At 46.1% G+C, this 23,469-nt stretch overlaps 1 protein-coding gene across 1 annotated transcript in view; it reads right to left on the bottom strand.

Moving 5' to 3' along the window:
* Positions 1-23,469, bottom strand: part of LOC311061588 (atrial natriuretic peptide receptor 1-like) — a gene marked incomplete at its 5' end in the record, with an annotated part of 45,417 nt that overhangs the window by 1,710 nt on the left and 20,238 nt on the right. The window contains 16 exons of the mRNA XM_084080274.1: positions 229-327; positions 6,666-6,840; positions 7,015-7,083; positions 7,657-7,780; positions 8,314-8,460; positions 8,907-9,075; positions 10,035-10,190; positions 10,652-10,811; positions 11,034-11,105; positions 11,454-11,558; positions 11,775-11,855; positions 12,894-12,968; positions 14,467-14,587; positions 14,982-15,066; positions 15,800-15,935; positions 17,356-17,450. Coding sequence (XP_083936400.1) covers positions 229-327; positions 6,666-6,840; positions 7,015-7,083; positions 7,657-7,780; positions 8,314-8,460; positions 8,907-9,075; positions 10,035-10,190; positions 10,652-10,811; positions 11,034-11,105; positions 11,454-11,558; positions 11,775-11,855; positions 12,894-12,968; positions 14,467-14,587; positions 14,982-15,066; positions 15,800-15,935; positions 17,356-17,450 — 1,869 coding nt within the window. The remainder of the gene's footprint in view (positions 1-228; positions 328-6,665; positions 6,841-7,014; positions 7,084-7,656; positions 7,781-8,313; positions 8,461-8,906; positions 9,076-10,034; positions 10,191-10,651; positions 10,812-11,033; positions 11,106-11,453; positions 11,559-11,774; positions 11,856-12,893; positions 12,969-14,466; positions 14,588-14,981; positions 15,067-15,799; positions 15,936-17,355; positions 17,451-23,469) is intronic.

Below are 23,469 nucleotides of genomic sequence, written 5' to 3'. Positions count from 1 at the left end.
CATACAACATTATTATTATGGGAGCTAGGAGGGAGATGAGTCTAGGATGTGTGGAGTGTGTGTGTGTGTGTGTGTGTGTGTGTGTGTGTGTGTGTGTGTGTGTGTGTGTGTGTGTGTGTGTGTGTGTGTGTGTGTGTGTGTGTGTGTGTGTGTGTGTGTGTGTGCGTGCGTGCGTGCGTGCGTGCGTGCGTGCGTGCGTGCGTGCGTGCGTGCGTGCGTGTCTCTCACCCTCTCCTGTAGACTCCATCCGTGAAGCTGTGTTCACCGTGTCTCCAAACAGACAGTATCTGGGCATCTTCAACCCCACCACACCTGCACACACTGGACCTACAGTACACACACACACACACGCACACGCGCACGCACACACACAGTCGCACACACACACACAAACACGCTCACGCACACACAGAATTGATTTAATCATATTCATCCTCTTTTCTTCTTACTAAATGATAATGACTTGAAGTCAGCCTGTGATTATAAAATTATCATGTAATTCAGGGGTCTTCAACAGGGGGTCCGGGACCCCTAGGGGGTCCTCAGAGCTACTATAGGGGGGTCCACCAAATCTTTGTGTGATGGGATTTCGTTTCTTTTACATTAACCACTTGAACCCTACAATTCCTTTTCTGAGGGGAACATTAGCCGAGGTGTAGAGGGAAAAAAGAGCAGACTAAGTAAAAGAAAAACTTTAATCTGAAACACAATTTTATACAATATAGAGTAGGAGGTCCCTGCTTCATCTTTCTCTCAGCTAGGGGGTCCTTGGCCTGAAAACGTTTTAGACCCCTGATGTAATTCATTAATTCATTAATTAATCACATAAAGTCAGCCTGTGATTGTAACCTGTTTCTTCTCACTGTTTGGGAATCCTTAAAAGGAAGCTATACAGACCTTGTAGCTTCCTTGACAATATGACAGAAACATCACAGTTGTATGCACTATGCACGCACATACGCGTGTGTGTGTGTGTGTGTGTGTGTGTGTGTGCACGTCCACACACAAACACGTGTACACACTGTGGGGAACTGATCAAAGCCAAACACAAAATGCAGGGTACAAGCCCACTTAAGGGTTTTTATTTGACACCTTTTCAGATATATGACCCGCAGGCCCTTGGTATTACGTTTTATAAAACTTCAAATAATAAAGTCCAACTCAAAATTCACCCCGGGTCGGGGTATTTTCATGCATCACAATGTCTCTTTGTTTGGATCCGTGCGCCACAGCGTCATCGCTCAGTATCCATGCATTGTGCTCAGGTATGTGTGATTAACTCCCACAGGTTGCCTAGGAGTAAACAGAGAGCGTCCTTTAACACTACAATTCATAAACATTCAGTAATGTGCAGGAATAGTGGAGAATTGCCTTACCGCCTGTAGCACCCGTCCATTCACCAGGAGAGCCAATGCCAGACTGAGACAGAGTAGCCACTTTTGTAGATTGGTGCCACACCTAACCTGTCGTCGCAGCTGCGCTCAGTTGGGGCTGATTCATGATGGTGAGTGGCAGGTAACGCCCTTCTATGACGCTGCCCAGGCTGGTGCGCTCCCTGCGAGGTCTCCCTCTGTCTCTGTCCCATGGCCTCTCCCTGGTGTGGTGCTTACCTGACAGGCGGCATTGTGGCGATACTCCACATATCCCCCCCCTAAGCCCGCCGCTTGGTCCGGGGGCTTCCAGCTCCTCTACTTCATACATGCGGGACAGGGCGTCTGCGTGTGGAATGTCCTTCCCGGGCCGGTGCTCCACCTTGAAACAATAGTCTTGTAGCTCCAGGAACCACCGCGTCACTCTGGCGTTCCGGTCCTTGTTGGTGGCCATCCATTTTAGGGGTGCATGATCTGTAATGAGGGTAAAGGTACGGCCCCACAGGTAATAACGTAGGTGGTGAATAGCCCATTTCACCGCTAAACACTCTTTTTCTACTGTTGCATAATTTTTCTCATGGTCTAGTAACTTTCTGCTCACGTAGGTAATTGGATGCTCCTCGCCATCAAATACCTGTGCGAGGACCGCCCCCAACCCGGTGCCCGACGCGTCTGTGTGGAGGACGAAGGGCCTTTCGGGGGCTTTTAACACTGGCTCCTCACAGCGCGCTCTTCAAGGTCTGGAACGCGGCCTCCGTCTCGGCCGTCCAGACAATGTGGTTGGGGCGCTTTTGACATGTCAGATCATACAGTGGGGCTGCAATAGTAGAGTAGTTTTTTACAAATTTTTGATAATAAGCCATGAGGCCAAGGAATGATTTTACTTGCTTTTTTGTTATGGGCTGGGGCCATTCCCGAATCCGCTCCACTTTACGCGTCTGGGGCCGCACACACCCTCGTCCGATTGTGAAACCCAAGTAGTCGGTCTCCGTCAGGCCGATGCGGCACTTTTTGGCGTTGGCCGTCAGCCCGGCTCGTCTGAGCGCCCCGAGGATGGCGTGGAGGTGCTGCAGATGGAGGCTCCAGCTCGGGCTGTGGATCACGATGTCGTCCAGGTAAGCGGCAGCGTAGTCTCGGTGGGGGCGGAGTACACGGTCCATCAGCCGTTGGAAAGTGGCGGGCGCGCCATGGACTCCGAACGGCAGCACCGTGTATTGGAACAGCCCGTCGGGCGTGGAGAACGCTGTCTTCGCCTTGGCCCGGTCCGTCAGCGGCACCTGCCAGTAGCCCTTGGTCAGGTCCAGCGTGCTGACGAACCGGGCCGGGCCCAGGCGCTCGATCAGTTCATCCACTCGGGGCATCGGGTATGCGTCAAAGGCGGAGACGTCATTCAATTTTCGAAAGTCATTACAGAAGCGCAGCGTCCCGTCTGGCTTCGGCACTATCACGATCGGGCTGGACCATGGACTGTAGGACTCCTCGATAACTCCCAACTCTAGCATCTTGGCCACCTCTTCTTTAATGGCAATTCGTCTGGCTTCAGGGATTCGATACGGCCGCTGGCGCACTATTTTCCCAGGGTCCGTGCGTATATCGTGCCTGATGAGCGTGGTTCGGCCGGGGAGTTCGGAGAAGATGTCCCGGTTCCGCCCCAGCAGGTCCTTGATGTCCTGTGTCTGGGCTGGGACGAGGTCTTCTCCTATGGGCACCGGGGGCAACGTCTGCGCGGGCACGGTGGTCATCAGCGCTGGCAGCGGTAGTCGGGGGGCTGAGATCCACTTCTTCAAGATGTTGACATGGTAGATTTGGTAGCCTTTTCGTCTGCCGGGCTGGCTCACCCGATAGTCCACGGGCCCCATCTTCTCCACGACCTCGTATGGTCCCTGCCACTTCGCCAGGAATTTGCACTCAGAGCTAGGGACCAACACCAGGACCTTCTCTCCCACCTGGAACTCGCGGAGCGTGGCGCCTCGATTGTATATGCGAGCCTGGTCCCGTTGCGCTTTTTCCATATGCTCTCGTACCAGGGGCCATATGGTCTTCGCCCAGGCCTGGAGACGCTCCACGTGTTCCACCACACTGCGGTGGGGAGAAGGCTGGCGCTCCCAGGTTTCCTTGGCGATGTCCAATAGGCCACGGGGCCTCCGGCCATACACCAGCTCAAATGGTGAGAACCCCGTGGACGATTGTGGTACCTCTCTGATGGCAAAAAGCACATACGGAATCAACTGGTCCCAGTCTTTCCCGTCCACATCAGTTAGTTTTTTCAGCATTTTTTTTTAAGTTTGATTAAACCTCTCGACTAAGCCGTCCGTCTGTGGGTGGTAGACGGAGGTGCGAATGTGCTTCACTTTCAGCCATTTATACAGTTGGGACATTACTCGGGACATGAAACAGGTGCCTTGATCCGTTAGTACTTCCTCTGCTATGCCCACCCGACTAAACAGCATCAACAACTCGTGGGCCACCGCTTTAGCCGAGGCCGCCGGCAGGGGAATGGCCTCGGGATATCGAGTGGCATAGTCTAGTATCACTAAGATATAGCGGTGACCGCGACTGGATTTTGGCAATGGGCCCACAATGTCCATGGCAAGGCGTGGAAATGGCACTTCGATTATCGGCATTGGTACCAGAGGATTATGAAACGTGGGCCGTGGAGCGGTCTTTTGACATTCAGAGCAACCCTTGCAAAAGTCTTCTACTGCCCGCTTGACCCCGGGCCAGTAGAAGCGGGCCAATATGCGCTCGTATGTCTTCTGTATTCCTAAGTGCGCTCCTAGTTGGTGCGTGTGTCCTAAATATAACACCCGTGACACATATTCTTTTGGTACCAGTAGTTGCTCGACTAGGTCCCCCCCCTTGTCCAACACACCCCGATATAACAAGTCTTTTTTTACAAGGAAGAATGGGGGATTCAATGCACTCACCCCCTCACATTTCTTTCCGTCGATGGCGGCCACGTTCCGGCGCGCCATGTCCAGATTCGGGTCGGTCCACTGCGCCGTGGCGAACCCCCCAGCCCGGGGTGGTTCGAGAGTTTCGGCGCCGGGAAATTCGGCGAAGGGGTCCGCAACATCAGCGGGGCCCGCGGCCCCCTGGCTTGACGTGGCCTGTGTGTCCTCCGCCTCCCGTCTCTGGTCTTTTCCTCTCCTCTCATCTCTCTCGTCTCTCTCGTCTCTCTCGTCTCTCTCACCTCTCTCGTCTCTCTCATCTCTCGCGTCTCTCTCGTCTCCCCCATCCCCTGCCGGGGAGCTGTCACTCAGGCCGGCCGGCGTGGTGGCGCGGAACGCGGGGCAGGCGTGGAGCGCGCCTGGAGGCGCCGGGCGCGGGGCGCGTCGGCGACGGTGGCGGGCTGTGCCGCGTAGTAGGCCGGGGTCCCAGTACCGGGCGAAGAGGACGCAGTCGGCGCCGATCAGCAGTGGCACGGGCAGGTTGGGCACGACCCCGGCTGGCACCACTGCGTCCCCCCGGGGCGTCTGGACGCGGAGCTGTGTCACCGGATAGTGACGCACATCGCCATGGACACAGGTTACTGGAACGGTGGTGGAGCTGAGCTTTCCGGCCAGGTCTGCTCGTACGAGAGTCACCGCGCTGCCGGAATCGAGCAGGGCGTGCGTGTCGGTTCGGCCAATCTTCACGGGCAGGCGCGTCTGGCGGTGAGGGCTGGTACCGGTGTGCAAACAGGGCCGCGCGCTGTCGGAGCTGGCTGCTGTCCCCATGGAAACGTCGCGCTCTCTCTCGGGACACGACCAGGATATGTGGTCCGCCTGTCCACAGACATAGCAGCGGCGTTGATGTGGGCCTCGGGTGGGCCCTTCGGCCACCGCGGCCTCGGTCCGGGCGGCAGGTGGGTTCGGTGGCGTCGATCTTCGACGGTCGCGGCCGGGCTTCTCCTCTCCAGGGCCCTTGGCGGCTTCGGTGCGCGTGGTCCTCATCATGTCCACGCTCACTTGGTGGTTCTCCAAGAGGGCCACGAGTGCCTCCAGTGAACTCGGACTCACTTGGGAGGCGTATCTCCGGGCGTCAGGCGGCAACGAACGTATACATCGGTCGATCACTAAGCGGTCGATGATAGGTGGATCTCCCCCGGTGGTAAGCCAGCTATGGGCGCTGCGCAGTAGAGCCGCCACCTGCGGTCAGGGTGGAAAGGCCGAGTTGTAGGCCCAGCTGTGGTAGCGCTGCGCTCGAGCTGGGAGGCTGTAGCCCTGGGTGGCGAGGATGGCGTCCTTCAGTTTCCTGTAATCTCTGGCATCGGCGAGGGTTAAGTCCCGGCACACACGCTGGGCCTCGCCGGTGAGGAATGGGGCCAAGAGTGAGGCCCAGTCTCCGACTGGCCACCTCTCTCGGGCTGCGGTGCGCTCAAACACCTCCAGGTACGCTTCAATATCATCTTCTGGTGTCAATTTAGTGAGTACTTCTCTAGGGGCGCGTGTGCTAGCCACATCACGGCTAATTCTGTCAATTAATTTTTGTACCGCTGTCTGCAAATCTGTTTGGCTCCTCAACAGGGCCGTAAGTGTGTTGGCCTGCTCCATGGTTTTTTGGGTTTGGCGTGGATCAGAATACCCGTATTCTCCACCAAATGTGGGGAACTGATCAAAGCCAAACACAAAATGCAGGGTACAAGCCCACTTAAGGGTTTTTATTTGACACCTTTTCAGATATATGACCCGCAGGCCCTTGGTATTACGTTTTATAAAACTTCAAATAATAAAGTCCAACTCAAAATTCACCCCGGGTCGGGGTATTTTCATGCATCACAATGTCTCTTTGTTTGGATCCGTGCGCCACAGCGTCATTGCTCAGTATCCATGCATTGTGCTCAGGTATGTGTGATTAACTCCCACAGGTTGCCTAGGAGTAAACAGAGAGCGTCCTTTAACACTACAATTCATAAACATTCAGTAATGTGCAGGAATAGTGGAGAATTGCCTTACCGCCTGTAGCACCCGTCCATTCACCAGGAGAGCCAATGCCAGACTGAGACAGAGTAGCCACTTTTGTAGATTGGTGCCACACCTAACCTGTCGTCGCAGCTGCGCTCAGTTGGGGCTGATTCATGATGGTGAGTGGCAGGTAACGCCCTTCTATGACGCTGCCCAGGCTGGTGCGCTCCCTGCGAGGTCTCCCTCTGTCTCTGTCCCATGGCCTCTCCCTGGTGTGGTGCTTACCTGACAGGCGGCATTGTGGCGATACTCCACAACACGCAGACACACATATGCACGCACGCACACGCACACGTACGCACACGCACACGCACACGCACGCTCACGCACACACAGTGAGCGCTCTAACCGCTGTGTATTCCGATGCGGAGCTGCAGTTGCTGTGCGGGGCGGTGCCTCATTCTGAAGGTCAGGACGTTGTGGAGCAGAGAGAGAGACATCCTGGCGATGTGGCCGGCGTGGTGACGCCCGTTACGCACTGGGAGCCCTGACACCACCATGTACGCGTCACCTATCGTCTCCACCTATACACAAACGCACGCACGCACGCATAAGTAAAAGTACTTAAAATTGGAACAAAAAATGTTTACTTAAGTACAGTATTTGAGTAAATTAACTTAGTTACTTTACACCACTGACTGATAGCAATATTTATGAGAAAGTGTCGAGTAAAGTAAAGTGCGTGCATGCGTGTTTACCTTGTACACATCAAAGTTATCGATGATGGCATCAAAACTGGTGTAGAGGTCATTTAACATGGCCACCACCTGCAGACACACAACAACACACATTCACTTGCCTGTCTGTCTGTCTGTCTGTCTGTCTGTCTGTCTGTCTGTCTGTCTGTCTGTCTGTTCGGCGTATACCCACGACGGCACATGTTGACTAGGGGGGGATATGAGTTACATTTTGTCCCTATGGGGACATAACTCGAACGACGCTGAGTAGGCTGAAGCGAACTTTGCAACGTTCTGCATGGCGACTCGCTCGCCTGACGCAGTGTTGATTTTGACAGCAGAGTTTGATTTAGTTTTAGTTTTAGTCTTTTGAATAAAACTCTGTTTAGTTTTAGTCATATTTAAGTCACCTGAAATGTTTTGCTTTTAGTCAAGTTTTAGTTGACTGAATATCAGAAGATTTTAGTTGACTAAATCTACAGTTGATTTAGTCGACATTTCTTTTTTTGATGCCATCGAAATGGCTGATTTACACTTAGCTGCATGCCGAAAATAACAGATCTACAAGCTCACACCGCGTCGCACTGCAACGCGTTGTGAGCTTGTATATCAGCTATTTTCGGTCAGTGACATTTTGATATTGGATATAGCATGTGAAGTTACCTCCATGGGCGTGCTCTGTGCTGAAATGGAGGTGAACCCAACGATGTCACTGAAGTAAATGGTGACACAGTCGAAAGCCTCCGCCTGAACACTCTCCCCTCTCTTCAGCTGTTCTGCTACGGAACTACGCACGCACACACACACACACACACACACACACACACACACACACACACACACACACACACACATGCGTGTGTGCATTACTACCGTATTACCATTTGTGCGTGCGTGTGTGTGTGTGTGTGTGTGTGTGTGTGTGTGTGTGTGTGTGTGTGTGTGTGTGTGTGTGTGTGTGTGTGTGTGTGTGTGTGTGTGTGTGCACGTGCACAGTATATTGTAGTAGCAATTACTGAGTAGTGTAGTAGTACTATCAAATCAAATCATACTTTATTTGTGAAGCACATTTGAAACAACCGCGGTTTCACCAAAGTGAAAGTTCTGTGCAAGTAAAACATTTAAAAAATCCAAACAGCATAAAATGACAGAACATGACACAAATAAAAGACTATTCCACTTTTGGATTGATTTTTTTAGTTTAGACTGGATTGTGACAGTTTATGAGTTCAGCAAGATAGCGAGGAACCCAGCCCAGCTTTAAAAACATATACCAGTTTAAGATCAAGGTACAATAGTAGTAGTAGTAGTAGTACTTACTGTGGCAGTATTTGGTACAGCAGTGTCTCAGCCTTGCGTTTCTCTTCATGATAAGCCTGAGTTCTCTCCTCAACCAATTCCTCCAGGTTATTAGCATACTGCTCCATACGAGATAACAAGTTATCCAATATGTTACCACCATAACCCCTAGAGAGACAGACAGACAGACAGACAGACAGACAGACAGACAGACAGACAGACAGACAGACAGACAGACAGACAGACAGACAGACAGACAGACAGACAGCAGTCCTTTAACAGTGTGGATCAGTAGTTTAGTACCTGTTGTACTTCCTCAGCAGTCCTTTAACAGTGTGGGTCAGTAGTTTAGTACCTGATGTACTTCCTCAGCAGTCCTTTAACAGTGTGGATCAGTAGTTTAGTACCTGTTGTACTTCTCAGCAGCACTTTAACAGTGTGGATCAGTAGTTTAGTACCTGTTGTACTTCCTCAGCAGTACTTTAACAGTGTGGATCAGTAGTTTAGTACCTGTTGTACTTCCTCAACAGTACTTTAACAGTGTGGATCAGTAGTTTAGTACCTGTTGTACTTCCTCAACAGTACTTTAACAGTGTGGATCAGTAGTTTAGTACCTGTTGTACTTCCTCAGCAGTACTTTGACAGTGTGGAAGTCGGGTCTGTCAGGCGGGTCTTCACTCCAGCATCTCTCCATCAGAACGGCCAGATCCTCACTGTGACTCTGAGGACAGACGGATGGACGCAGACAGACAGGACCGCCTGCACACAAACACTCTATGATCTCTGCATGGACAGAGAGACAGACAGGCATACGGACAGACAGACAGACAGACAGACAGACAGACAGACAGACAGACAATAGTAAGATTATCTACAGTACATGTACATTTATCAGGGATGAAACGTGGGTTTTAAAAGAAAAATAATCTGAAAGCATGAAGGAAGTTATGTTATATACACCTCACCTCTCCCAGAACTTCCGGGAGTCTCCCAAAAATGTGTGTCAGCTCCCGGACACCCGCAAGCGGTCATAGATCTCCCACAAATGTCTACCTTATAGGGGTTTGCAGGAGAATGGTTTCTATTTACTGCTCAGTGCTCAGATCCAGTCTAAAGCCTGCCTACCGGCTCGGTAGTTTCCACACATTCAGGCACACAGACCATTTAATCCGCTCTAAGATCTGCAACCTGCGATGCCCTTTTTACCTCCCCATGTTTGGATCTCATTTGTCGCTGAACTGTGACTGTCCATCTATTTTGTAACCAACCGTAATGGTCTCAGAGGCGGAGAGGAGATCGAGGAGAGGAGAAAAAAAAGTCTGTTTGAAAGAGGAAGCGGTCGCATCTTCTTGATTACAGTGCGTGTGTGTAAAAAGGAATATAAAACCCTCCTTATGGAATATTCGAAGCAATAGCCGTGTAAAGAATAACGATACATTTGTCTGTTGCCTGCGGTTGTCCAAATGACTGTAAAAGGTGCATGTTGAGGTGAGTAGTATGTCAAGCTAGCAGCATTGTTTAAATTGATGAAGCTCAGCTTAACCACTGTTGTCTATCTAATTCAATTTCTGTAGATGTAAAAGCTCACCTCATTGCATTGCGTTGAGAACGCATTCAAATATAGCCTAAAGAAATCAGCAGATCTACAAGCTCGCAACGTGTGTGTGTGTGTGTGTGTGTGTGTGTGTGTGTGTGTGTGTGTGTGTGTGTGTGTGTGTGTGTGTGTGTGTGTGTGTGTGTACCTTTAGGGCTCAGTGTTTCGTGCTCCAGGTAGAACACGCCCCTCATCAGAGCCACTTCCTGTAGAATGATACCGAAACTGTAAACATCTCCTTTCTGCGTGCCACAGGGGGGCGGGGCCTCGCAACGCAACAACTCTGGAGCCGTCCATAACTTCCCTACAGACACACACACACACAGACAGACAGACAGACAGACAGACAGACAGACAGACAGACAGACAGACAGACAGACAGACAGACAGACAGACAGACAGACATTTTTTATGGAATTTGTATTTTTGAAATTCTTTTGAAAATGGCTTGAATTTGTTTTGAAAACTTTTGATTTAAAAAATCAATGCCCTGGTGGTGCACAATAGAGCTACAGTTACAAATATTTTATGGTCATGATTCACTTGGTAAATGGCCTTTTCTCTGTTTCTGCTGCTTTTTGGCAAAAACAGCCTTCAACTGCCCACAACTATGGAACGGATGGCACACGTTTCGGGTGAACTATTTTAATTTTATTTATATTTTATTCTACCTCTGACCATGGTGAACAGTGTGTGTGTGTGTGTGTGTGTGTGTGTGTGTGTGTGTGTGTGTGTGTGTGTGTGTGTGTGCGTATGTGTACATACGTGCGTAGTAGGCGTGTGTTTCCTCCATGTATTCGTTGCAGCGCAGAGAGGCCAGGCCGTAGTCTGTGATTTTCAACACGAAACGACTGTCCACCACGCAGTTAGACGACTTCAGGTTGCCATGGGAACCAATGACACTGTTATGGAGGAATGACAAGCCCTGCGCGCGCACAAACACACACACACACACACACACACACACACACACACACACACACACACACACACACACACACACACACACACACACATACAAATAAATAAAAATAAAAGTGTTATCTAGAGCACCTTGACTACTTTTATATTTATTCATGTTAAGAGCTCATAAAACATGCAAATCCTGGGTGGTCCGAGGTCATTAATGATGGGTGTGGTTAATTACCTTAACAAGGTCGTTGATGAGCGAGTAACGAAACATCCAATCCAACGTGATGCTGTCACTCTCCATCAGATCCTACACGCACACGCACACACGTATATTTGTGTATTTGTGTATATTTCATATTTGTGTTGTTATGTTAACATGTGCATCTGTGTGGAAACTCCCATCCCAGAGCAGGGGTGTCAAGGAGGCCATGTTGCAATCAATAATATTAATCAACTGTGTTTTGCTGGCAGTGTAATTGTATATATACACCAATATCTTGTCTTTTTTTTTCAAATGGTAGTGATCTATAACAAAACATAAAGAAAACCAACAAACAAACACCTTTTTTCACATCTTGAGAATGTGTGTGTGTGCGTGTGCGTGTGTGTGTGTGTGTGTGTGTGTGTGTGTGCGCGCGTATGCGTGTGTGTGTACCTGCAGGCTGCCTCTAGGACAGTATTCGGTGATGATAACCATGTTGGGAGGATCGACACACGCTCCGATGAACCTGGTCAGGTATTCATTCTGAACATCACGCATCTGTACAGACACACAGGTTAGAATACAGACAAACAGACAGACAGACAGACAGACAGACAGACAGACAGACAGACAGACAGACAGACAGACAGACAGACAGACAGACAGACAGATAGATAGACAGATAGACAGATTGATCTATCTGTCTATTGATAGATTGATAGATTGATAGATTGATAGATTGATAGATTGATAGATTGATAGATTGATACTTGCATGCTTTAGTTCAAACAGGACATTTCTTGTCAGTTCAATGCGTTTCTTGTTGTTGATGTATTTAATAGCAGCAATGTTCCCCTGCAGAAATAATCCAAACAATAACTATCATTATAACCATATTCACAACAGAAATAACAACATTACAAATATGCATTTGGTATAGAGCTTAGGGGGTGTATAGAGGTTACGGTGGCAGCGGTGGCCTAGTGGTTAGAGGGGCGGCCTTGATACCGGAAGGTCCCTAGTTCGATTCCCCAATTCATCACATCAATCATGAATCACCGCTGAATAGCCCTTGAGCAAGGCTTCCATGCAGGGTCCGGCTGGAAACAAGCTTCGTGCTTAGTCCGACACCCTGGGTAAACAACAAACTTTGCTTTGCTTTGGTAACGCTTTACTTAATTGGTCGAGTCTATAGTGCATTGTAATCGCATTTATAATGCATTATAATGCGCTTCTAAGGCATCATAACACTCGTTATAAATGTTCATAATCATGTATGTCAACTTATAACAACGTTTATAACGTATTATAAGTGCTGGTCATAATGCCTTACAAGCTCAGTGGAACAGCATATTATAATTACCTTAACTTAACTAGTTATAAAGTGTCTTTGTTAGAAGTTGTTATGCATAAGTATACAAATAATTACATTAATACATTCATAACGAGTGTTATAAAGTATTTTAAGTGCATTATGATGCATTATAACGTATTATAGACCCGACCGTTTTTCTCACTTCGCTTCTCAGTCTGGTAAGGAGGGGGGGGCAGTGTTTTCCAATGTAAAACTCAAGTCACTTCCTGACTCGCCTACGTAATTGTTGACGTTTGGAAGTAGGCCTACGAGTCAAATAGGACAGACTGATTAGCGAAGTGAGGAAAAAACGAACGTAGCGAATGAGTCTGGATTCCAGGCGATGTCAATGTGCTGTTCTGTATAAAGTTTACTAGGTTGTGTATAGAGTTAACTAGGTGGGGACTATAGGCAATAGCCTTTACTAGCCACCACCAGGCAACAATGCTAGTAAACCTGTGTTTACTTGCATTGTCCATGCTAGGTGCTACTGTGTATTAGCTTGTTTAGCACACGTTACCATGGTAACACACACAGACCTTGTAGTAGCCAGTCCTGGTGTAAATCTGGACGTTTCCTCCCAGGGTGAACAACGAACCACAGTTGGACCCTCTCTGATGGACAGACAGACAGACAGACAGACAGACAGACAGACAGACAGACAGACAGACAGACAGACAAAGATATTATTGAACAGCAGATTAAGTAATAAAACTTGACAGTCAGCTTTACCCTGCTACCGAATGTATGTGAATAGTATATGCGTGCGTGTCAGAGATATAAAAGGTAATGGAGATAGGAGGATACATTTCACCCATCAGTCACACTGAAATGTTGTTTGGGGGTATAAGTCCCACTTCGGCTTCGCAAAGAATAGGCTCTATGCACAGCAGCCATATTGGAAAGAAATTGGGCCTCTTCTTACTTCCTTCACAGGTGTTACCAATGATACTAATGAAGGCTCTGTTCCATTCTGGTCAGGGTGCTGATATTGTGCATGTTGGCTCACTAGAAACACTCCATTTGTACACTCTCGGAGTTATGGGGGCCTTTTAAAATAAGACAACCACTATGCCACACTAAATGGAACAGAGCGTTAATTAGTATTATTGGTAACACCTGTGAAGGAAGTAAGGAAGGGGCCCAATTCATTCCCAATATGGCTGCTCTGCATAGAGCCTATTGCTCATCAGCCGTGGCTAAATTGACCTCTGGTAGTCATCATGGCTGAGAGTTTTAGGCGATGAAATCCATTGGGGTTTCAAATCAAATCAAATCAATCTTTATTGTCCCATTACAAGTAATATGGGTGAAATTCTTGATTGTGCAGAACCATCATTGCAGTTAAAATATAGAGAATAAGAGCATACAGGGGAAGAGGAGACACATAAAGTGCATGAAACATAACTAATCTGCATAATAAATTAAAGGGGACGCATTCTATGCATCTAAAGTGCATGATAAAAGAAGAGTCATGTATGTGTGAAGAGAGTCCATTAAAACACAGTTCAACTTAAGAGAGACTTCACACCATAAGATGAATGCAATGATATTTATTGATACATTATTACAAAAGATACATTAACCACGTCAGCCCTATATACATTTCTGCCATTTGAAAAAAGCCGATCTACAAGCTCACAATGCGTCATGATGCGACACATTGTGAGCTTGTAGATCGGCTATTTTCAAAAGATTTGTATACATTTTATTCATTTGAAAACTTGTGGAATGGGACATTCTACATAAAGAGTATTTTCTACTTTGGTACTTGGCATTTTGATGCCAATAATTTTGTACTTTTACTCAAGTAAATTCAGAATTTCTGACTTTTACAGAGTATTTCTACTAAGTACTAAGTACTACGTACTTCTAAGTAAAACATTTGAGTACTTTTTCCTCCACTGGTGTGTACAGGGAATAGAGGAGAAGGCTCAGCACGCAGCCCTAAGGGGCTTCTGTGTGACGTTTCCCATTCTCACCGGTCCCCACAGTGCAAGCCACCTTGGAGTGCAGCGCAGCCTAAAACCCTGATGACTACGTAAACCTGTCTGTACTGGTTTACGCGTGCGTGCGTGCGTGCGCGCGTGCGCGCGTGCGTGCGTGTGTTACCATGGACAGTGTCAGTCTGCTGCAGGTCTTCCTCAGGGTTTTCTCCAGGTTGTTCATCTGAATGTCGTCCCACTGGATCCTCCACAACTCTGCCGACAACTCACTCTCTAAACGCAACTTCCTGTGTGTGTGCGTGCGTGTGTGTGCGTGTGTGTGTGTGTGTGTGAGAAAGAGACAGAAAGACACAGAAAGTTACACAGACAGACAGACAGACAGACAGACAGACAGACAGACAGACAGACAGACAGACAGACAGACAGACAGACAGACAGACAGACAGACAGACAGACAGACAGACAGACAGTATGTCCTCAATAGACCAGAAGGTGGCATGAACGTATCCTGGACACACGCAACGCATGTGTGCATGTGTTGTGCCTATGTATGTGTGTATGTGTGTGTGTGTGTGTGTGTGTGTGTGTGTGTGTGTGTGTGTGTGTGTGTGTGTGTGTGTGTGTGTGTGTGTGTGTGTGTGTGTGTGTATGCGTATGCGTATGCGTGTGTATGTGCAATACCTGTAGACAAAGATGGTAACCGTGACGATGATGACAGAGATGAAGGATATCACTATGGCAACCATCTGGTGCATTGTCACTGTACCTACATGGGATGGGATGGTTAGAAACATGACATTAGAATAGAATCAAATCAAATAGAATAGAAACACAATATTAATAATAGTTGTGTTTTTACCCTGTACATTGCCAGCGGTGGAAAAAGTTCTCAGATTTAGTTTTACTTCCACAATGCAGAAATACTCTGTTACAAGTAAAAGTCTTGTATTCAACATTTTACTTGAGTAAAAGTACAAAAGTACAAAAATCAAAACATACCTAAAGTAATAAAGTAAAACTACTCATTATAAATTTTCCAATTTAAAATAAAACTTCTTTCAATAAGCAGATCTACAAGCTAGATCAGCTATTTTTGAATTGCAGAATAATAAAATAGTGCTTAAGTGGTTAATGTTTTGTTAATAATAATCAATATCTGAAGTAACTAATATCTAAAAAGTATAAATTATAGAACATTTTAAATACTCAAGTAAAGTCACACTAAGTACAGTACTGTGACAATAGTACAATAACTTCCCACCACTGGCCATAGCAATGGCAGAGTCTGTGATTGTGTGTGCGTGCGCATGCGTGCATGCTTGTGTGCATGCATGCGAGGGTGTGTGTGTGTGTGTGTGTGTGTGTGTGTGTGTGTGTGTGTGTGTGTGTGTGTGTGTGTGTGTGTGTGTGTGTGCGTGTGCGTGTGCGTGTGCGTGTGTGTGTGTGCGTGTGTGCGTGTGTGTGCGTGTGTGCGGGTGTGTGCGTGTGTGTGCACGTACGTGCCAGGCAGGCGGGTTCATCGTTCTTAAAGCCACACTCCGGTATATCAGGGGGGGGTGCACCCCCCGCCCACTGGAACTCCAAACCAGGAACCAAGGTCAACTCTTTAACACTGCTGTTATACACACACACCACCTTCACACGTGCATACACACACACACACACGTAGAAAATAGAAAAAACATGATACATTGTTGTCTTCGCCAGGCCTGAATGGCCGGGAGGCGAAGTCTCCGTGTCTGTAAACTGTTCCTCTCAGGCACCGGTGATCCGATCGGTGTGAAACTTTGTACACACTCCCAGAAGGCCAAAAAAAACCTCTGCCCCAAATATTTCAAATCGGTCTCACAGTGGCGCTAAAATATAAAAAAAAATATCACACATTAAAGGGATAGTTCACCCCAAAAAAAAACATGGAGACTGGATTTTTTTTTTTTTCGCATTCCTAAGCCAATAATTTGATGACCGGCAGCGGTTCCGGTAGGAGACACAAAGAGTCGCCTTTGTGTCTCCTAACGGAACCGCTGCCTACCTGTCCGCTGGTCATCAAATTATTGGCTTAGGAATGCGACAAAAAATATATATATATCCATGAATTCAAGTAACTAATCGATAGAAAAAAGGTAATTTTGGGGGTGAACTATCCCTTTAAGAGGCCTCAAAACAACAGAAAATGACACCAATTACACCACATTAGCCATTACACCACCCATTGGGGGAACCACAAATGCTACAAATGTCAAAGAGAGCATGTGAGCAGAGTGGAGCTGGGCGATTTTGAAAGTAGTGGGGGGGGGGGGGGGGGGGGGGGGGTTATAAAAGGTTCAGAGTGGAACTCGCCCCCCCCCCCGCGACGTAGCGCGGGGGGGGGGGAATCAACATGAGCGGAGAGCGGACGTGACAACAGCTCCTTGGAGTGTGGAGCGGCATTTCCCCCCGCTCAGCTCCACTCATATGCTCTGAAGCCAATGTGTATAGGCTCTATGCACAGCAGCCATATTATCACTTCCTTCCCAGGTGTTACCAATGATACTAATGAAGGCTCTGTTCCATTTAGTGTAGCACAGTGGTTTCCACGACCCCCATAACTCTGAGAGTGTACAAATGGAACCAAATGGACCCTTACGGGTCCATTTGGTTCCATTTGTACACTCTCAGAGTTACACACCTGTAAGGGGCCATTTGGAAGCCCATGAGGGTCCCTGGACCCCAACTGTAGACCCACTGGTGTAGCAGTGTTTCCAGTGAGCCAACATGCACGATATCAGCACCCTGACTCGGTTTGACCAGAATGGAACAGAGCCTTCATTAGTATCATTGGTAACACCTGTGAATGTCTTCATAATATGGCTGCTGTGAATAGAGCCTAATGCACCACATTGAGTACAAATGGTCTTGTGACTCATGTGACAATGACCGTCAAACAGGGTTTTGTTATTCCATACCGTGTGCCTGTAATTGCCTTCAACGATTCGTGGCCGAGACTGACACAGCCTTGGGTAGGCTGCCCGGCCTGGCGAATCAAGACCTGCGTTTGCTAGTTGATGTTAATTACCTTGTAGAGTCCGGTGTCCAAGTCCGTCATGTCCCACAAAGCAAAGTCCACTTCTCTGTCCCCCATCTCATCTAACTGTATGAGACCTGTCACCCCTACACGCACACGCACGCACACACACACACACACACACACACACACACACACACACACACACACACACACACACACACACACACACACACACACACACAAATAATAATAAAAGGACTAAATACATAAGCAGAATAAATATATAATCTACACAGAAACACTCACAGTGTGTATCGTCACTGTCGGGCAGAAACAAGCTAACTACATTTTTCTCACAATTGTTTTCTTTTTTCCATAAATCAACCCTATTGAACACCCTTTATGTCTGTGTGTGGGTTAAAAAATATTGAACCAATGAAAAGCATTAAAAAGCGCTTCTGACAAAACCAGCTAACTCCATTTGTTCGTCAAACTGTCAGCAAAACCAGCTAACTCCACCCCCTCTCCCCTGCATGCCACACACAGAGATGCTGCAGAGCAGAAGATAAACACACTTTAACAAGTTCCCCCCTGTAGTCTGTTAAAAGTAACTATGCAGTGTACCTGTTTATTAGCCTCGCGTGGCCATACAATATCACACTGCGTGGGCAAAATACACTGCAATTTTGCAAAGGCAGATTCATCTGTAACCAGGCCACCTGCTTATCAAACGTAGCAATTGTTTTATGTTATGAAAGCAATTCATTCTATTTCCAAAATCTATGTAGTGTTTTCTGAGGAGAGCAATGTGACAAGAAATTAGTTCATATAGCATTTCTCTCGCTAGTTCTACTGAAACTGCAACTCTGTGAAACCCTCTTTGCAGAAGTTATCGTAATATTTGAAGTCCTGCTTATTATTGTAGGCCTATATAAGCATTAATTAACACGTTGTGATGCATTGTGAGCTTGGAGATCCATTGTCAGCTGTTCTTATCAATGATGGACGAAACCTCCTAACTCCACTTGAGCTGGATTGGGGTAAAGTGGTGATAATATAATGACACAATGCAAGTATCTGACAATATATAAAGTCACAATACCAACTTTGATGAGGCAGTATTGCTTTGTTTAAAAAAATGTAAGGTTTTATTCTTTTCCTGAAAAAATAATATTTTCTTTTTTCATTTCCTGAAAAATTAACATTTTGGAGTTAGCTGGTTTCTGCCCAACAGCAGAGATACAACATTTCACACGAACAAAACAATTTTCTCCGCACTCCAGTGCCAGTACAATATTGGCTTAGGAATGTGACAAAAATAAAAAGAATATCCATGAATTCAAGTCCCCATGGGGTGACTAATCGATGGAAAAAAGGTCATTTTGGGGGTGAACTAGCCCTTTAAACGCTGTGTGTGTGTGTGTGTGTGTGTGTGTGTGTGTGTGTGTGTGTGTGTGTGTGTGTGTGTGTGTGTGTGTGTGTGTGTGTGTGTGTGTGTGCGAGAGAGAGAGGGATGCTAGGGTTCAAGTGGTTAAAACAACACCCTCCATACACCCCTTGTTTGGATATGATATTATGATAATGAGAATCCATACAGATAATGACAATGACCATGATAATCAAAACATGTATGATAATCATACAGTGTGTATATGCATGTATATACAGAACATGATACTGTATGTTCATACAGTACATATACAGGTACAGAGTGTGTATAAAAGTGTGTATAGACATCATGTTCAGGAGGAACATGATGTCATACTGGTCTCAGCTGCAGATGGCCAAACTAATGTAATCAACCTGTGTGCGTGTGCGTGTGCGCGCGTGCATGTGCATGTCATAAAGAACACTCAGGCAGGCTCAGTCTCTCTCAGTGTCTTCATGGATGTGCCGAAGACAACAGTGACCTCTAGTGTTTGGGTGGTGAACTGGTGGATGTAGGCATGTTGGCAGCAGTCTATACTGATCATTTGCACCGTGTGTCCGTTTTATTCAAGATGTTTCAACCGTTTCAATTGAAACAGGCCCGGCCCTCAGGGGGCCCCCGACTGACCGGCAGTCGGGCCCTCGGGTAGTTCTTGAAACGGGCCCCCAGATCCTTAAAGGACGACTTCACCCATTTTCAACCTATCTTCTTATAATTGGTCCTCACTAATGCTCATGATAAAATGGCACCATGTTTTGCTACTCACTCTGTGTCTCATAGGAGGGCTGTGGACAGTTCAGAAACCCACCTACCAGTGACATCATCGTCAGGCAGGTTTTTTTTCGAACAAGATTTCAAATGTTTTATTTTGATTTTTATTAACGTGAGAAAAATGGCTTCCATAGCATGCTAACTTTCCAGGAATAGAAAGCCTGCAGTTTCTATCAGCTTGGATTCCCCAACGATGATGTCACTGGTAGGCAGGTTTCTGAACCGTCCACAGCCCTCCTCTGAGACACAGACGGAGCAGAAAAAAATGGCTCCATATTTTAATGAGCATTAATGGGGATCACTTATATGAAGATAGGTTGAAAATGGGTGAAATCGTCCTTTAAGGCCGCCCTGGTTTTATTAAGAACAAAAGATTACAAAATGTAGGATAAGGAACGTACTGTAATATACTTTTTTCCCCCAACAATACAACACAAATAGAAAAAAAAAAAAGAGGGCAAAAGAAAAGAAAAAGGAAAGAAAAATAATACAAAATAGCCAATAGGCCTACACCTCACACCCGCATTCCCTCCCACCCTTACTGCTCTCAGTGGCCCTCATTTATCAACGCGGTGCAGCCCGAATAATGAGCGTACGGCGAGATCACCACACCTTTCGGCATTTATCAATATATCCTGACGTGGGCTTCATCCTACCGTAGGCTGAAATCTCACGTCTGGTCGAGACCAGTTGTTGACGTTGGCTGCGCCCGTTTATTCCATTCTAGACCTGCGGAGCACCATTGTCTGACTGTCTGACAAGCATCTGGACACATAATCCACTCCTAAATGTGTATATCTACACTAATAAATAATCGCTGTGAAAATATATCATTTTATAAAGTAATTTAAACAAACTGCTTTAACAGTCATTCAGATAAGATTGTAGATCTGTCTGTATTGAAAATAGCAGATCTACAAGCTCACAAGCCAGCGTTGCATCGCGACGCGTTGTGAGCTTGTAGATCTGCTATTTTCAAAAATATACGAGCGCTTTTGCGCCGGGAGTCCCGCGGTCGGGACTCCCGGCCACCTTTTCATGGACAGTGAGGTCTACAAACTTACAGTAGCTTGTCCTATGTTATGGAGTTATGTCATAGAGAGTTATGTAGGCTACACAACCTGGCTGGGTTAAGGATATAAACCCGACGCTCCAATATTAACGTGGCGGCACGGAATCACTGCATTCCGCCCGAGTCTCATGTACCGCTACGCTACGGAAAGACGAAGTTGGGCGGGCGCATGTGTGTGTGTGTGTGTGTGTGTGTGTGTGTGTGTGTGTGTGTGTGTGTGTGTGTGTGTGTGTGTGTGTGTGTGTGTGTGTGTGTGTGAGAGAGAGAGAGCGAGAGAGCGAGAGAGAGTGAGAGAGAGAGAGAGCGAGAGAGAGAGAGAGTGGCGTGTGCGTGTGCGTGTGTGGCGAGGCGGGGCGAGCGGGGAAACATGCTTTTTTTGGGTCGTATTCTGGTTCTTCATGTCGTGAAGTCGGGCGTTTTGTGAATATTTAAGGCCGTGTTATTTAAATGACGCTCGTTTTCAGACGTGAGATTTATCAAGGCTGGGACCAAATGTCCGCTCAGATCGGCTGTGTAGGATTCGTTGATAAATGTGACTTCGACGTTGGTGTACGGCCGAATATATGGAAAAATATACGCCGGTTTATACGCTGCGTTGATAAATGAGGACCATTGTATATTACATGACACAGTGTAACGTTGCTATGGAAAACAAAAACGTAAAGATGATAATGGATAATTGACCGATATTTTAACCCATTAAGACCTGAAGAAGCATCTGTGTCACATTTTCATTTGAGCTAAAAAGCATTATTTTACACTTTGGCTCTAAAAAAAATAGCAGATATACAAGCTCGTAGCGCGGCACCGAGTGCCGCGCTACGAGCTTGTATATCTGCTATTTTTGAAAAAACGTGAAAATGCGTGCAAATCTTTGAATATATATTGTTTAAAGCAAACATTTTTTACTCAAATCTTTGCTTCTGGGGGGTCCCTGGAACAACATATTTTGAGATGGGGGTTGGCGGCCAAATACATATCATTTTGGGGGTCCTTGACATGAAAAAGATTGAGCACCACTGATATAGAAACATGTGTTTTTTTTCAGAATACTGTTGGGATTTAGAAGACATTTTGTAGAATCAGCCTCAGGTCTTAATCAGTGGTGAGCTGTGGATTTTTGAACTATGGGTACTCTATTTTATGACGTCGTAAGCATGTGCACATAGCCACTCAGCTCAGTGCTAGTTGAAATACTGTATTCAACATGTGATTATTAATGTATTTATATTTCTTATTATTTTGTTGCATTGTTAATTTGTTGTTTTTATTTTTGTTTCAATTAATTAATTATTTTATTTTCCTTTTGATTTATATAAAAGCCCTTTACATAGATTCACCCACACATAAGTACTTAAAATAATCAGTCAACTTGTCTTTACTTTAATTACTTTTTTTAAGACTTACATTGCTTTCAAAACAGTGTTTTTTAAAACAAGTTAAAAAAAATACCCTTTTGCTACTCACCAAAACAAAGACGGTGTTATGGAGTTCAAAGCCTACTTTACTAAATGGGAACACTGTGAGCCCCCACCTCATGTCTAAAATACACTTTTTGGCCAGAAAAGAAAATATTTCACCGGAATTAAAACCTGTTTTTGGTTGCTCCACGTGCCCTCTACAGATCTGGTCAATGGAATTTTCCTATTGACCAGATTCTTCCTTCAGGTGAAATATTTTCTTTTCTGGCCAAAAAGTGTATTTTATACGTGAGGTGGGGGCTCAGAGTGTTCCCACTTAATAGAATAGGCTTTCAACTCCATTAAACCGTCTTTGTTTTGGTGAGTACCAAAAGCGTTTTTATTTTATTTAACTACAGACGAGAGGCTGCTCTACCGCGGTGCGAGGGGAAAGAATCTAAAGTACCATAGCGTTAAGGAGAACTCCTTCTAACGCTATGGACCAGAGCTAGATAAGGATACCTTTGTGAGTGTCTGGTAGGCTACCAGCTCTTGTTATGCAAAGCAGCCAGGTCGTTGAGTCCATTGTTTAAGGTGTTAAAAACGGCTCGCCCCTGAAGGTGCGTTGTTGTATTAATGATTGACTTCTCGCGGGCGGCTGACGTGTGTGCTCGCGAGTGCATGTGGAGCTGCTCGTGCATGTGCACGCGCGAGTCCCCAGCCCCCACAGTGTCAGAACTAAGGGTACGCCGTACCCCCCCGTACCCCCTACAGCTCAACCCTGGTCTTAATTAATCGAGGTCTAGCGTATGGTCAATTCATTGAGCCACTGTTTAAATGTAGGAGCCTTCTTTTTCCAGTATGTCAGATTGTGTTTGTTTGTTGCTGTGATCAGACCATATGATAGAAGTTGCAGCTGTACTCCCTTCAACATAGATATGGAATCTGACATTCTCAGAATAATTAATACACAGGACAGGATTGAAAAAGAAAAACAATCAGTGGTGTAAAGTAACTACGTATATTTACTCAAGTACTGTACTTAAGTACAATTTTGAGGTATTTTTACTTTACTGGAGTATTTCGAATTTTCAGTTCTTTTACTTCTACTCCACTACATCTCAGAGGCAAATATTGTACTTTTACTCCACTACAATTATTTGAAAACTTTAGTTACTAGTTACTTTAGATTTAAATTATTACATTAAATATTATTTATACAAATTATAATTATAATTAATTATAAAACATACATTAACCACTTTAGCCCTATTTTATACCTAGGCTATTTGAAAATAGCCGATCTACAAGCTCACAACGTGTCGCATTGCGACACGTTGTGAGCTTGTAGATCTGCTATTTTCAAACATTTTAGTACTTTTGCTTTTGGTACTTTACGCATATTTTGATACCAATACTTTTGTACTTTTACTCTAGTACATTTTTCATTCAGGACTTTTACTTGTAACAGAGTACTTCTACATTGCAGT

Source organism: Gymnoscopelus microlampas, assembly GCF_963454915.1.
Source record: "Gymnoscopelus microlampas genome assembly, chromosome: 15".
Lineage (NCBI taxonomy): Eukaryota > Metazoa > Chordata > Actinopteri > Myctophiformes > Myctophidae > Gymnoscopelus > Gymnoscopelus microlampas.
Note: the sequence above shows the minus strand (reverse complement) of the source record. Positions and strands in the feature narration are given on the sequence as shown.